The 15857-nt window shown below is 45.1% G+C and overlaps 1 protein-coding gene across 2 annotated transcripts in view; it reads right to left on the reverse strand.

Moving 5' to 3' along the window:
- Positions 1-1772: 1772 nt before the first annotated feature.
- Positions 1773-15857, reverse strand: part of AXIN1 (axin 1) — a 109466-nt gene continuing 95381 nt past the window's right edge. Inside the window, exons 7-10 of one of the 2 annotated variants that reach the window (XM_030212525.1) lie at positions 15318-15494; positions 7777-8022; positions 4861-5031; positions 1773-2171 (exon numbers count right to left, since the gene is read on the reverse strand). In XM_030212525.1, the coding sequence (XP_030068385.1) occupies positions 2045-2171; positions 4861-5031; positions 7777-8022; positions 15318-15494 (721 nt within the window). In that variant the 3' untranslated portion in view covers positions 1773-2044. The remainder of the gene's footprint in view (positions 2172-4860; positions 5032-7776; positions 8023-15317; positions 15495-15857) is intronic. The other variant, XM_030212526.1, reaches the window with a different exon arrangement.

Genomic DNA, 15857 nt, shown 5'->3' on the forward strand with positions numbered 1-15857 from the left:
ATTATAGTCTATGCAGGTTATATCCTCGACATGTATTTAAATATTTGAGTTGGCTTATATCCTCAGTCTATATTTGCAGAAGACTGATAAAGCTACAGTCTAATTGGAGGGATTATATCTTCATTTGTAACTGGTTGGGGGGGGGCGGAGAGGAGGGAATTATATTCTCAGTCTGAAACTGAAGTTTAAAATCTCAGCCTTTATTTAGGGATTTATATCTTCAGTAGAAATGTCTTTTCGAGGAACGGGAAGAGGACAATATATTTTTTAACATAAATATGGAGACAATGGTAGTTTTGTTTAATAACTGAAAATCCAGAGAACTGGAGAAGAGCAGATGTGATCTCTCTCCACAAAAGTAGGAAGAAGAGGTTGGGAACTATAGGCTGGTAAGTCTGACTTCTGTGGAAGTAAATTAATAGAAACACTTTTTAAAGAGAGAATAGTAAAAATTTTGGAATCCAATGGATTACAGGACTTGAGACAACATGGTTTCACTAGAGGCAGGTCTTGTCAGACAAATTTGATTAACTTCTTTAAGTGACCAGAGAGTTGGATCAAGGGAGAGCACTAGATGTGATATATGTAGATTTTAGCAAAGCCTTTGACACAGTTCCACATAGACGATTAATAAATAAGCTTAGTGTCCTCGGTGTGGGCCATAAAGTGACTGACTGGGCTAGGAACTGGTTGAGTGGAAGGCGACAGAGGTAGTGGTAAATGGAGCTCATTCTGAGGAAAAGGACGTTACCAGTGGTGTGCTGCAAGGTTCGGTTCTTAGGCGTTAACATTTTTGTAAACAATATTGCTGAAGGACTGTCTGGTAAGACTTGTCTCTTTGCAAATGACACCAAAGTCTACAATACAGTAGACACCCTGATGGTGTGCATAACATGAGGAAGGACTTAGCAAACCTTGAGGAATGGTCTGGAATTTGGAAACTTAGACTTAATGTTAAAAAAATACAGGGTCATGCATTTGGCCTGCAAAAACCCAAGGGAATGGTACAGTTTAGGGGGTGATGAACTTTTGTGCATGAAAGAGGAGTGGGACTTGGGTGTGAATGTATGTGATGATTATAAGGTGGCCAAATAAGTAGAAAAGGCAATGGTGAAAGCTAGAACGCTTGGGTGCATAGGGAAAAGAATGGCCAGTAGGAAAAGGAGGTGATGATGCCCTTGTACAAGACTCTGGTGAGACCTCATTTAGAATATTGTGTACAATTCTGGAGTCCGCACCTTCTAAAAGATATAAACAAGATGGAGTCGATCCAGTGGTTGCCATAAAGCATATGGGGACAAAGATCTCAATATGTATTCTTTGGAAGAAAGGCAAGATTGGGGAGATATGTAGTAGCGCTCTAGAAATGTTAAGTAGTAGTAGTAGTAGTAGAGATATGATAGAGACATTTCAATACCTATGTGGCACAAATGCACAGGAGGTAGGTCTCTTTCAACTGAAAGGAAGTTCTAGAATGAGGGGGCACAGGATGAAGTTGAAAGGGGATACACTCACAAGTAACCTGAGGAAATACTTCTTCACAGAAAGGTGGTGAATTCATGGAATGGCCTCCCAGTGGAAGTGGTGGAGACAAAATCAGTATCTGAATTCAAAAGAGCTTGGGACAAGTACATAGGATCTCTAGGAGAGTGATAGGGAGAGTAGATGGCATGGATAGGCCATTTGGTCTTTATCCGTCTACATTTTTCTCTGTTTTTGAAATTTATAAAATAGTACTATTAACACAGAAAATAATTTTACTTTTTATTACAATATATCAAAAATATGCAGCTTTAGTAAACAAGATCATATTACAATATCTAACACAATTGTACACTGCTACTTTCCAGGTACTCTGGAGATGGGGATGCCTGCTGGGAGGTCCCTCTGTCCATGTTGCTGTCATCAGAGAACCTCGCAAGCACCAGCGGTGCAGCAGTCACACCCAGCACCAAGCCTCCTGCCCTCAAAGCCGCCTCCTCTGCCTCTCCTTAGTCTTATTTCACCAAGATCCTTTCTTCAAATTCCTCGTGTTTCCACCAGCTTAGTCTATTTTTTCTACTTTTCCAATGATCTTCTCTTCAAAAACTGGCAAGATGGTATCATTGTCTCGCACCTCCTCAAAGACTACTCCACAGTCAAACTCATCGCTTACCTTCTTGAAGTAATACCTGCAGACAGAAAGAAGGGAGAGGACTAAGTTTGCAGGCACATCTGCTGAGGTGCTGAAAAGCAACTTTTAATTTTTCAACAAAGGATACATTTTTCAACCCCAAAATTATTACAACCAATGCCTAATCTCAGATACATCAAATGCATATTAAGATTCAACCCGTGAACTCTCACAAACGGATAAATTATGAACTACCAGTTCTTTTCATCGAGTAAGTCAAGGTAGGCCCTGTGTCTAACAACCAGCTACTGAACATTGCTTTTCTTAGCTATTATAAATGTATTTCCCTCAGTAACAATTTCTCAATTTGGGTAATCTGACTGAAATATTTCAAGGAAAACAAAACCTGGGTCAAGATACGTACATGCTTGTGAATCAGCTTTTCTTATATGTGCATTTTTTGGTCCAGACACTCATCATCACTGGGCACACCCAAAAACTGAAGGAAAGTACCTGCCCTAGTCATGCAGTTTATATTGGTAGTTAATACCAACATTATGGACTTATGAGCCCAGCTGCTACAAATGTAGACTCTCCAGTCATTCAAAAACTGAATCACTTGAATACCTACACTCTGATATTTTAACAATTCTTTTAAAGCAGACATTTAGCGTAATGAAAGATTAATGCATGGTGTCTGGCATTTTCTTAAATGTTTGTAGGAATAAACAGCACAAGTTGTTTTCTAGTGACGTGCAAAAAAGTTTCATCAAATCATTCCTTAAGAGTTTAACATTGATTCTAAACAGAACATGTACACAGAAACACCCCTAAGGACAAGCAAAGAAATCTTTCTAGTGGAACATAAATTTATCTCAGATTTTGGAAGGAGGGTACAAGATAAGACCCATATTGCCGATGTGAAATGTGCGCAATGCTCTTTTGCTCCATCTCTTGAACATTGTGTTTTCAAAGCCAGTTTGGAAATCTTAGTTCCCACAGAGGAATCCCAGTTCCCAGGTTATGAACACGTGTCTCTTAATACAAAAACAATTACCTGGAATGGCTGGGATCAGGCTATTCCAGATAGTGGATTGTTTTAGAAAATGGGAGTGGTCTGATAAAATAATTTTGGATAATGGGGTTTTTCTGGATAATGGGAGTTTTCAAACAAATGCATTTTGGGTAGGTGCTCTACTGTATAAGTTCTGTCCGGATCTTGCCTTTGTAATTGTACAGGCTGCATCTTCCTGTGGTGAGGCAGGACTGACCCTACACAGCATGCTTTCTCTTTATGGTTGGTGCTTGACAAGGGCATGGACTGCTGCAGTGCCTCCACCTGGCTGTAATTCTGTACAGAAACCACCACAAACTGTTCTACATACAACTGAAAAGCACAGAGAAGCTCCCATATGATCTAAGTGAGAAATGTTCATGCTCACTTTATTTGATATACTGCAAACATAATGAAAACCTAAGTGGTTTGACATGATAAATAAAAATAAGGGAATGGTGGACAAAAAAGTCCGAAAATCAGTAGAACAGAGAAACTAACTAGCCACAAAAAGGGGAAAAAGGGAAGGAAGATATAATTAACAAATAGGAGAGGCGGTGGAGAGGAAAAAAACCATCATCACTGGATGAGCTGAAATAAGAAGAGAGCAGTAAGCAGATGAAAGGACAGATGAAAATAATAATCTTAAACATATGTGGGAAAAGCAAGAGAAAAATAATACACCTTTAATTGAGATCTGAATTTAGCAAAAGAGGTTTCTGTCTTGAGGTAGAAGGGCACATTATTCCAGCGGGTTGGTGCCACCACACTGAAGCATGAAGTCCTGTTAGTATCTAGATACACCTGTCAAAAAGAAGGAATGGATAGAAGATATTGTTGTGATGACCGAAGAACCCCTTTAGTTAGTAGAATAAGGAGTAAGATGGACAGCCAAAAAAGATGGGCAATCAAGAGATCATATTTGATGAGTGAGTATAAGAATCTTGAAGAGGATCCTGTAAGGAACTGGAAGCCAGTGTTCATCATATGGCATAGAGTATGATCAAGGGAATGAGGAAAAACAATCCTGGCTTCTCACTTGACACACCCAAAGAAAGCAAGAACAGCAACTTTCTGGGTGAAAGACCAACTAAGTACAACAAAACAAGCAACCCCACTTGCAACCCTATTCACAAGCTTCCTTTTTAAGCCCAACAAACTTTCTTTTATCCAACCCTTAAGTATCTTCATTTTTCAAGCACTATTTTCTGCAATACATCAACTCATTCTACAAACATTCCACAAGCCACACTGAGCCCGCAAATAGGTGGGAAAATGTGGGCTACAAATGCAATAAATAATAATAAAATAATAATCTACAATATTGTCAGCAACTGTGAATATCCATTACAAAGATTGTTGCCCAGGGGCAGGAAGACCTCTGGTTTCAACTTCATGCTGCAAATACTTGTTCTATTTATATTGCAATAAACAGTTGAAATTCAGGAAAACAGTCTTCTTTACGGATGGTCTGCTGCTGGTTTAACTGTCTAGAGAGTGAAAGTACGTGCATGCTTTATGAAGCCAGAAACTGTGAAAAGAGAATAATACAGTGAAGCTCCTTACAGAAGCAGAGACAGCAACTTTCATACAAAATGCATCCAAAGATGTTTTCCTGAGAGAAGAGAGAAAATGCTTCATAAGTACATGACATATTTAAATGTCTAGTCCGATTTTCACACCTATATCTTACCTGTAATTGCCTTTCTTGGTCAGCAGCTCTTTAAACTGCCCTAATGTGACTACTCGCCCCTTAACTAGCGTTCTGTAAGGGATGGGCTCCCCGCAGAAGTAATAAGCTACCACAATGTTTTCACAAGACAGTGATGCACTGTTGACTGGTGCCTTCTTCTGTGGCTTAAACCTGGAACAAAAAAGAAACAAATTCATTGGGTCTTATGGACAAAATATAGGACACTAGAAAAAAGAAAAGCTGGCAACCAGTTCAACCTGTCAAAAACAAGCCTGCATAACACCAGATTCCATATATATATGTAATTCTACATTGGTATCTAAAATATGAGACAAAATCACTCCATTACTAATTGCTCAAATGGAACAAACATGTATATGCTGTATTTGGTCTTGAAGAAATAAGCTCCCAAACCAGTATAAGTTTGACCAACTTATCAATACATTGGGGCTATTCTCAAAGGCTACAAAAAGCACCCACTGCTCTTGCTGCTTGGCTAGCTTTTCACAAGCTGGCTCTGAACCCTGCCAAGACCGCTACTAGCTGAATATCTGGTCATCTGTCCCAACCTAACTTAATCCCTGTTCTGTTTGGCCTCCCTATTCCCACTGTGGCCTCCTTTTGCTATCTAGGGGTTATCACTGATTTTCAACTGTCTTTTCGACAGCAAATTTCTAATGTTTTAAAAACTGGTTTCTTCACCTTGAGTAAACTTCGAGCCTCACACAGTTTTCTTGACTTGTCTATGCTCCAAATCTTGATCCATGCTTTCTTAATTTCTCATCTGGACTACTGCAATACCACCTACGCAGGTATCACGGGGCATCACCTCAAACATCTTCAAAACGTGCACAACTCTGCTGCCAGGCTTCTTGCAAAGCTTGTAAGCTTGATCACATTACCACTCTCATCGTCTGCATTGGCTTCCCATATTTCCTTTAAAATACTGTTTCACACACAAAGATTATCTCTAACTATTATGGCTGCATGTTAATAGCAATTAACTCTGCAAAATGTGCATTTATTAATCCCAATTTAAAATTTTAATCACGGTTAATAAAATGAATCAATCTCCGGTGCCTTACCCTTTTCCTCTTTTTCCTCTCCTGCACTGGATGCCATTACGTTCTACATCCCTTCCCCTGAACCCCAATTGGCTGTCTAGCAGGATCACCTTATTGGCTCTCAGCTGCACAGCCAATGAGGAGGCTGCTATTGGGCAGCCAGGTGGATATCAGTGCACCACACTTCCAGTCTCTGAGACCCTTCTGCTGCCTGGTCTGCCCTTGCCGCTTGCTGCCTGCCCATCACTACCCGGCCTGCTGTCACTGCTTCTGGTGGTCCACCCTCCTACCACTGGTAAGTGATCTTGGTTCTCTTCTCCTCCCCTGAGGTCCAGTAGTCCCGGTCCCCCCCCCCCATGTGGTCCAGCAGTCCTAGTACTCTTCTACCCCCCCCCCCCCATCACAAGGTTCTGCTGGTCCAGGTCCCCCTCCCCCCCAGACTGTTGGGGGGGTGGGAAGGACAGAAGGGAAGAGATGCAGTCACTTGCAGCCTGTGTGACTACATCTCTTCCCTCCTGTCCTTTCTCCCCCCCCCCCCCCCCCCCCCCCCCCCCGCAGTCACAGACCAGGCATACAGCCCACTGTCTGAGAAGGAGGGCTGGGGTGGAAGACAGATGCCGTCACACACAGCCTGTGTGACTGACTGCATCTGTCTCCCCCCAGCCCCTCCCCAGACTGTGTGCTGCATGCCTCATCTGTGACAGTCTGGGGAGGGGGGAGACAGATGCAGTTCACACAGGTGGGTGACTGACTGCATCTGTCTTCCCACCCAGTCCTCCCCACAGTCCTCTAAAATTCCTTCCAAGTTCCCACTTCCCACAACTAGTGGCTCACAGCTTCCCGTCTTTTTTAATCACAAGATTAAAATTTGTAATCGTGTGGTTAAACATTTTAGTTGAACTGTGGCCCTACTAACTATCCCTTATACCTCTTTCCAATCCTTGAAATCTTTTGATTCCCACCAGTTGGTCCTCCCAACTCCCAATTTCCTCAGTTTGAAACTCTGAAACATTCAGCTTTTTTTTTAAGCTCCAAAACTCTGAAATTATCTTCCACCGTACATCCGTTGCAAACAATCATCCCCAAATTTAAAGGTATTACTTAAAACATATTTTTTTGTTCAGGCTTTTGGCCAGCAGGACTGGAGTTGTATTTTGTGGTGGGGTGATAAAATCACATATTACCTCATTGTATCTTTTGTATGAATGTTTTTGATCTAGTTTTTAAATTGGCATTCTTTTCTCTCTTTTTAAATTTGTTAGTTTTAGATACCGCTTCTACCTGCTCACCAGAATAGGTGGTATAAGTACCTAATAAACCAAAAACCTTAATAAACAATTTGCATTCTAACCCTATGTGTCACTAATAATGAACCTCTTCCTCTTGTCCCTCAATTCTTCCCTAGTGGCGCTTGTCAGGATTGCAGGAGGTCAAACTGATTTCATATTAATCCAACAATAATTTTGACCTCCTGCAATCCTGACATAAGGACTGCCTCTGTGAAGTGGACTCCGGGACCACCCTAGACAACTATAGCTGACAGCGCTGTGTTACTGATGAGGATGCTCTCCCTCACTGTCACAGGAGGACTGCAATACTGATGAAGCAGCTCTTCCTCCTTTCCTTCCAGTCCTCTCTGTTAACTCTGTATTAGTTATAAGGAAGGCTCCCCCCCCCCCCTCCTGGTGGCTTGGTTACTGATAAGGAATTTCTCCCCCTTCCTCCACTCCTGGTCTTACCTGGTGGCTCGTACTTATAAAGCAGCTCTCTCTTGCCCTCTTCCCTTCAGTGTTCCCTGATGGCTATAAGTTTCTGCTAAGGAAGCTCTGCCTTCTCTCCTCTTGCAAGTTACCTCTGTTTGGGTGGTAGTTTTGCAGCTTTCTTCTCCTCCTCCTCCAAGCGCCGGCGAGCCTCTTCCAACTGGGTGAGAGGGTTGGGTGCTGGGTTAGGTGGCATTGTAGGGTCTTGAATGAAGGGATGGGATGGCTGTGCTGTATTACGAAGCTGGGCACTAACCCAAGGGTGTACAGCACCAGGTCGCTCAATGGACAGAGGTCTGGGTGCATCATGTACAACCTGCTTCTTAGTACCTGAGGACCTATGAAGGATAAGACAAAGGAATATCAAACACAGAAAGACAGCTCCACCAGAAGAAAAAAAAGGTTTCTTTCCAGGCTGATGCACAGCTGGAAGGGAACACACAACTGTTAATACAGCAGAGTACCAGTAAAGCGAAAATACTTACCTGTAGCAGGTATTCTCCAAGGACAGCAGGCTGATCATTCTCACAAGTGGGTAGGTGAGCCGCATCACCCAGGAATCGGTACAATAACCAGCAAAAGATTTTCGAGAGCCTTCTGGAGCGCGTGCAGCACTCCACTGCGCATGCGCGACGTGCCTTCCCGCCCACAGTTAAATCCAACAGCGTAATTAAGAAATCAAAAATGAACAAAAAGACAACTCCAAGGGGAGGTGGGCGGGACTGCGAGAACGTGAAGCCTGCTGTCTTCAGAAAAAACCTGCTAAAGGTAAGTATCTTTGTTTTCTCCGAGGACAAGCAGGCTTACCATTCTCACAAGTGGGGAATCCCTAGCATCCAGGCTCACCCAACACAACAAACAGTGGTCAATTGGGCCTCGCAACGATGAGGACGTAACACAGATTAACCTGAAACTATATACATGTAGATGAGGGTGTAGCCTGGAACAGAACAAAACATGCCTAGGATGGTGGAGTTGGATTCTAGACCCCAAACAGATTCTGCAACACTGACTGCCCAAACCGACTGTTACACTGGGTAACCTGCTCAAGGCAGTAATGAGATATGAATATGTGGACTGAAGACCAAATCGCAGCCTTGCAAATCTCTTCAATGGAGGCTGACTTCAAGTGGGCCACTGACGCAGCCATGGCTCTAACATTATGAGCCGTGACATGACCCCTCCCCAAAGTAAGCCTAGCTTGGGCATAAGTGAAGGAAATGCAATCTGCCAGCCAACTGGAAATGGTGCGTTTACTGATGGCGAATCCCCTTCTGTTGGGATCAAAAGAAACAAACAATTGGGCAGACTGTCTAAAGGGCTTCATCCACTCCATGTAAAAGGACAACGCTCTCTTGCACTCCAAGGTGTGCAAGCTGCTTTCATCAGGGTGGGCGTGAGGATGGGGATGCATCCACTACTAAGGCTTGAAGCTCACTGACCCTGTGAGCTGAAGTTAACAGCAACCAAGAACACGACCTTCCAGGTCAAGTACTTCAGATGGCAGGAATTCAGTGGCTCAAAAGGAGCTTTCATCAGCTGGGTGAGAACGACGTTGAGATCCCATGACACTAGTGGAGGTCTGACAGGAAGCTTTGACAAAAGCAAACCTCTCATGAAGCGAACAACTAGAGGCTGCCCAGAGATGGGCTTACCCCCTCTATGAGCTGATAATAAGCACTAATTGCACTAAGGTGAACCCATACAGAGTTGGTAAAGACGAGACTCTGATAAGTGTAGAAGGTATTCAAGCAGGGTCTGTGTAGGACATAAAAGGGGATCTATGGCCCGGCTGTCACACCAGACAGCAAATCTCCTCCATTTAAAAGAGTAACACTCTTAGTAGAATCTTTCCTGGAAGCCAGCAAGTCTCGGGAGACACCCTCCAAAAGTCCCAAGGAGTTGAATTCTAGGCTCTCAACATCCAGGCCACGAGAGCCACAGACTGGAGGTTGGGATGTAGAAGCGATCCCTCGTTCTGTGTGATGAGGGTCGGAAAACACTCCAATCTCTATGGTTCTTTGGAGGAAAATTCCAGAAAAAGAGGGAACCAAATCTGATGCGGCCAGTAGGGTGCAATCAGAATCATAGTTCTGTGGTCTTGCTTGAGTTTCAACAAAATGTTCCCCACTAGAAGTATGGGAGGATACGCATACAGAAGACCTGTCCCCCAATGAAGAAGGAAGGCTTCTGACACTAATCTGTCATGGGCCTGAAGCCTGGAACAGAACTGAGGGTCCTTGTGGTTGAGCCATGTGCCAAAAAGATCCACCAAGGGGATGCCCCATGCTCGGAAGATCTTGTAGGCTACGCCCACGTTTAGAGACCACTCATGAAATTCCATTATCCTGCTCAGTCTGTCGGCCAGGCCGTTGTTTATACCTGCCAGATAAGTGGCCTGAAGAAACATGCCGTGATGGTGTGCCCAAATCCACATCTGGACGGCTTCCTGACAGTGTCCCCCTGCTTGTTGGTGTACTACATTGAAACCCGATTGTTTGAATTAGAATAATTTGATGAGACAGCTGATCTCTGAAAGCCTTCAGAGCGTTCCAGATTGCTCAGAGCTCCAGGAGATTGATCTGAAGATTTGTTTCCTGAAGGGACCACACTCCTTGAGTGTGAAGCCCCTCTACGTGAGCCCTCCACCCCAGGAGAGATACATACGTCGTCAGCACTTTTTGTGGCTGAGGAATTTAGAATGAAAGTTCCAAGGTCAGATTGGATCGAATTGTCCACCATTGAAAAGAGCATACAAGATCCGGGGACACTCAGATGAGCAGATCTCATGTGAAGACATGCCATACGTGTAACATATACTGTGGAAGCCATGTGGCCCAACAATCTCAGCATCTGCCGAGATGTAACCTGCTGTGATGTCCAAACCTTGGACACGAGGAAAAGAAGGCTGTCCGCACGAATCTCCGGGAGGTAGGCTCAGACATTCTTTGTATCCAGCAGGGCTCCTATGAACTCCAATTGTTGAACAGGATGGAGATGGGGTAGTTTATCACGAACCCTAGTAGTTCCAGCACCTGAATAATCCTTCACATTGACTCCCGAGCACTGCACTCTGAGGTGCTTTTCACCAGCCAATCGTCGAGATAAGGGAACACATGAACGCCTAGTCTGAGTAGTTATGATACAACTACCGCTAGACATTTTGTAAAAACCCTGGGAGCTGATGCGACGCCAAAAGGCAACACGTGGTACTGAAAGTGATGTATTCCCAGCCGAAATCGAAGCTACTTCCTGTGAGCTGGAAGTATCGGGTTGTGAGTGAAAGCATCCTTTAAGTCCAGAGAGCATAGCCAATCGTTTTCCTGAATCTTGGGGAAAAGGGTGCCCAGGGAAACCATCCTGAACTTTTCACGGACGAGGAATTTTTTTCAGGGCCCTTAGGTCTAAGATGGGATGCATGCCCCCTGTCTTTTTCTGTACAATGAAGTACCTGGAATAGAATCCCTGACCTTCCTCCCCTGGTGGAATGGGTTTGACCGCATGGGTCTTTAGAAGGAAGGGTGGAGAGTTCCTCTGCAAGTACATGCTTGTGATGAGAGCTGAAAGAATGAGCTCTCGGTGGGCAATTTGGAGGATTGGAAAGCAAACTGAGGGTATATCTGAGACGGACTATTTGAAGAACCCACCAGCTGGAGGTTATCAAACCTTGGGGTCATCTTTGACTCTTCTCTCTCCTTCTCTGCTCATATCCAGCAGATTGCCAAGACCTGTCGTTTCTTTCTTTACAACATCCGTAAAATCCGACCCTTTCTTTCCAAGCACTCTACCAAAACCCTCATCCACACCCTTGTCACCTCTCGTTTAGACTACTGCAATCTGCATCTTGCTGGCCTCCCACTTAGTCACCTCTCCCCTCTCCAATCGGTTCAAAACTCTGCTGCCCGTCTCGTCTTCCGCCAGGGTCGCTTTACTCATACTACCCCTCTCCTCAAGTCGCTTCACTGGCTCCCTATCCGTTTTCGCATCCTGTTCAAACTTCTTCTACTAACCTATAAATGTACTCACTCTGCTGCTCCCCAGTATCTCTCCAAACTCATCCTTCCCTACACCCCTTCCCGTGCACTCCGCTCCATGGATAAATCCTTCTTATCTGTTCCCTTCTCCACTACTGCCAACTCCAGACTTCGTGCCTTCTGTCTCGCTGCACCCTACGCCTGGAATAAACTTCCTGAGCCCCTACATCTTGCCTCATCCTTGGCCACCTTTAAATCTAGACTGAAAGCCCACCTCTTTAACATTGCTTTTGACTCGTAACCACTCGCCTCCACCTACCCTCCTCTCTTCCTTCCCGTACATATTAATTGATTTTATTTGCTTACTTTATTTTTTGTCTATTAGATTGTAAGCTCTTTGAGCAGGGACTGTCTTTCTTCTATGTTTGTGCAGCGCTGCGTACGCCTTGTAGCGCTATAGAAATGCTAAATAGTAGTAGTTATGAGAGGGCACCCAACCGGCAAGTTATCTGGCACAGACACTTTGACAGCAGCTATGCTCTGCTAGAGCCAGTCAAAAGCTCATCCCCTGCTTTTGCTGGGGAGTAGCAGGGGCCTTGGGCGCACGCTGTTGATGAGAACGAGCGTGCTGGGGTTGAGCCTGAGCAGGCTGGCGAGCCACAGGGGTGTACCTATGTTTAGAACAGGAATAGATGGCACTCTGCAACCTACCAAAATACCTCCTGGATGAGGAGGTAGCTGCAGAAGACATAGCCTCAGTGTGCTTTTTGACCTTCGCTCCGAAAAGATTATCCCATTGGCAAGGGGCATCCGCCATCCTCTGCAGGACCAAATGGTCCAGGTCAGAAACACGCAGCCATGAGAGTCTGCACATTGCTATACTTTGGGCAGAGATTCTGGATGCCACGTCAAAAGTGTCATAATTGCCCCTGGCCAAGAACTTGCAACATGCCTTCTGTTGCTTGACCAACTGGCGAAAAGGCTTAGCCTGCTCAAGAGGAAGTGCATCGACCAAGTCAGAAAGCTGCCTCAGCGAGTTCTGCAAGTTAACGCTTGTGAAGAGCTGGTAAGATTGAATACAGGCAATGAGCATAGTGGCCTGATACATCTTCCACCCAAAAGAGTCCAGGGTTCTAGCTTCACTGCCTGGGGGAGCAAAGGCATAGTCCCTAGTACTCCTGGCTTTTTTTGAGAGAGGCATCCACCCCCATGGAGTCGTGGGGTAACTAAGACCTCATCAACCCAGGTTCCCCGTGGATTCGATATTGGGTATCAATCTTCTTGGGGACCACAGGACAGACAGAGAGGACGCCCAGTTCCTGACAAGGACTGCCTTGAGTACCTCATGGACAGGAGACGTCACTGCCTTCCTTGGTGGAGAGGTGTAGTCCAGCATCTTGGCCCTGGGCTAATCCTCCTCTTCTACAGGGAATGGAATGGCCTCAACTATTTCCCGCACAAAAGAGGTGGAGCTCTCTGGCGGAGACAGTCTCCTCTCAAGTGGAGGGGAAGGCTCAGAAAGGATCCCATAGGACTCATCGGAAGAAAAGTACCTGGGATCCTCCTCTGACTCCCATGAGCGCTCCTCCTCGGTACTGGACAGCACTTCCCTCAGGGATGCCCGAGACCGGGCCCGCCTCGACATCGACCCATGCCCTCAAGTACAGCATCATGGAGCCAGCTCCTGCCTTGACTCTGGTGAAGCTCCCTCCACCAACGTTGGAGGAGTACCGGCCTGGGTGGCAATCGACACTGGGGCCGCAACCAGCGCCGGCATCGGAGGCTACAATGTGAGCCAGGTGGGGCTGCAGCAGAAGTCATGGCAGGCGCAGGTACCCCCGATGCTGATGCACATCGCTGCATCAATCCCTCCAAAAGCTCTGGGAGCAATGCCCAGATACACTCATCAAGAGCCACTATCGGTAAAGGCCAAGGGGCCGGTTGGGGCTCAGGTTGTCGAACCGCCTGGGGTGCAGGAGCAGGATCTCAGCTGCTGGCAGAAAGACGCATCAGCACCTCTTGGATGGAGGGGGAGCGGTCCTCCCGGTGTCGATGCTTTTCAGCATCCTGCAACTCCAAGCACGGTGCATTGAAGGAGATCAATGTTGGTGCTTCTTGGCCTTCACCCGAGGCACTTCATCCAAACTCCTCGGTGCTGACCAGGACGATGTTGAATCCACCGTTGCCTTGGTGTCAGGTCCAACGAAGGTCGGCCCCGGGGGGCCTGCATAGCAGGAGACCCACTCGATGTCTTGCTGCTCCTAGTGTCTCGGGGTCTTGCAGCAGCCATCCCTACCTTGACTCCCAATGCTGGTGCTTCCCTCGATGCCGCCGACGTACAAGAACCAAATCAAGCTCCAAAAAGTTTTTCACGTTGAGCCTCTTGGGAAATATGGGTCTTTTTCTTCATATGAAAGCAAAGGACACAGTTTGCCGGGCTATGGTCGGACCCGAGGCACTGAATACACCAAGAATGATGTGTATCAGTACCTGAGATGGTCCGGATGCACCGGGAGCAACGCTTGAAGGCACTGGGAGTCTTCGATGACATGGAAGGGAAAATGGCTTTGGCAAAATCAAAAGTCACGATTGTGCCTAAAAAAGAGGGAAAGGCACAAAATGAAGATACCCATTCAAGAAGGCCTAAAAACAACCCACTACAAAAAAGAAAGGAAACAAACGCGGGAGGAAAAAAAACTAGGGAATAAGGGAAAGCTTATGTGAGGAGCAACAAAAAAAAAAACCCCCCACTGATTCTCCCGCGGAGAAAAAAAGAACTGAAGATGAACAGTAGCATTGCAGATGGGAAGGCACATTGTGTATGCATGGTGGAGTGCTGCACACTCTCCAGAAGGCTCTCGAACATCTTTTGCTGGTTACTGTACCGATTCCAGGGCGACATGGATCGTCTACCCACTTGTGAGAATGGTAAGCCTGCTTTCCTCAGAGAACATCATGTATTTGTATCTAAACATTGGTTATATATTGATATTTTAAATAAAATACTGTACCACACTTTGAAGATTTACACAGTAGCATGTAATAAAAACAATCCTGTTAATCACAGGGTTATGGGCACAGCTGGTGAATCTAATGAGAATGATCTCTGCAATACCCACCTAGCTGATGAAAACAAAACTGTGTTCAAGTTTTGTCACATTATGACCTCTGTTCTTGTGTTTGGTGACATACTTGAGGCAACAAACACAGTGAAGCCTTCTTCAGACAGGCTGGCTTTGAAGTGTCAGATGCCAGCTCACACATGCTTTGGTCACTGAACAGAGCACAAACCCCACAGAAACTTGGAGGGACCAGCTTTCCTGACATATCAGGACCATCTGATTTTAATCAATACAATATTTTACTACAAGAATGGCTGTTAAAATGTGACTTTGAATTTCTTGTCCCCATCTGCAACATCTCAAATCTTTTGCTTCCAAATAGCTGGCATGAAAGTTGGTTATGTTCCTGCCTTGAGAAGATTCAGGGACAGAAAAGGGAACGGACAAAACACACAGTGACAAAGAATCATTTAATAATGCTGTGCCTGTGAATTCCAGTTATTCCCAACCAATGCATCCTACTAGCAATCACCAAGTCAGTGATCAGGCTGAGTCTGTCAGGCTCCAGAAGATTTCAGCACTGTGCATGTCCCTTACCCATGGCTAGTTTTCTTATGCCTGCTGATCTCTTTTTCTCCCTCCATAATCCACTGTAGGATTTTCTGGTTACGCTCTGACTCATCAGGAGGCACAGGTGTTTCATGGCTGGCACTTTCACTTTTACCCAAATCCATCTTCTTTGCATTTCGCTTTGAGAGCATGCTTGTTTTCCCACTGAAAGAACAAAGCCATGAGGGTTATAAAGCAGCATGGTTTCATACTTTCTTATTCTAAAAAGAGAGAAATTTTCATCAGGTTCAACCTTCTGTGCCAATCAAACCCAGTAAAGTACTATGTCACCATCCCTATTAAAACTTTGCAAAAACAAAAAACCTCCCAATTACTTCCTTAACACAACCATGAACATCACAAAGAACACTTCAAGAGTCCAGTATGCAATCACCCCAACATTATACAGTTCTTCCACAAAATTAAGTAAAATTTCACCTTTGGCACTTCAGGGTATATTTTCCTGTCATTTGTATATTACCAAAAGTAAACATCTTGTTCACCTGACGTACAAACTGGTTTTCAATA

This window comes from Microcaecilia unicolor, chromosome 8, assembly GCF_901765095.1.
Source record: "Microcaecilia unicolor chromosome 8, aMicUni1.1, whole genome shotgun sequence".
NCBI classification, from domain to species: domain Eukaryota; kingdom Metazoa; phylum Chordata; class Amphibia; order Gymnophiona; family Siphonopidae; genus Microcaecilia; species Microcaecilia unicolor.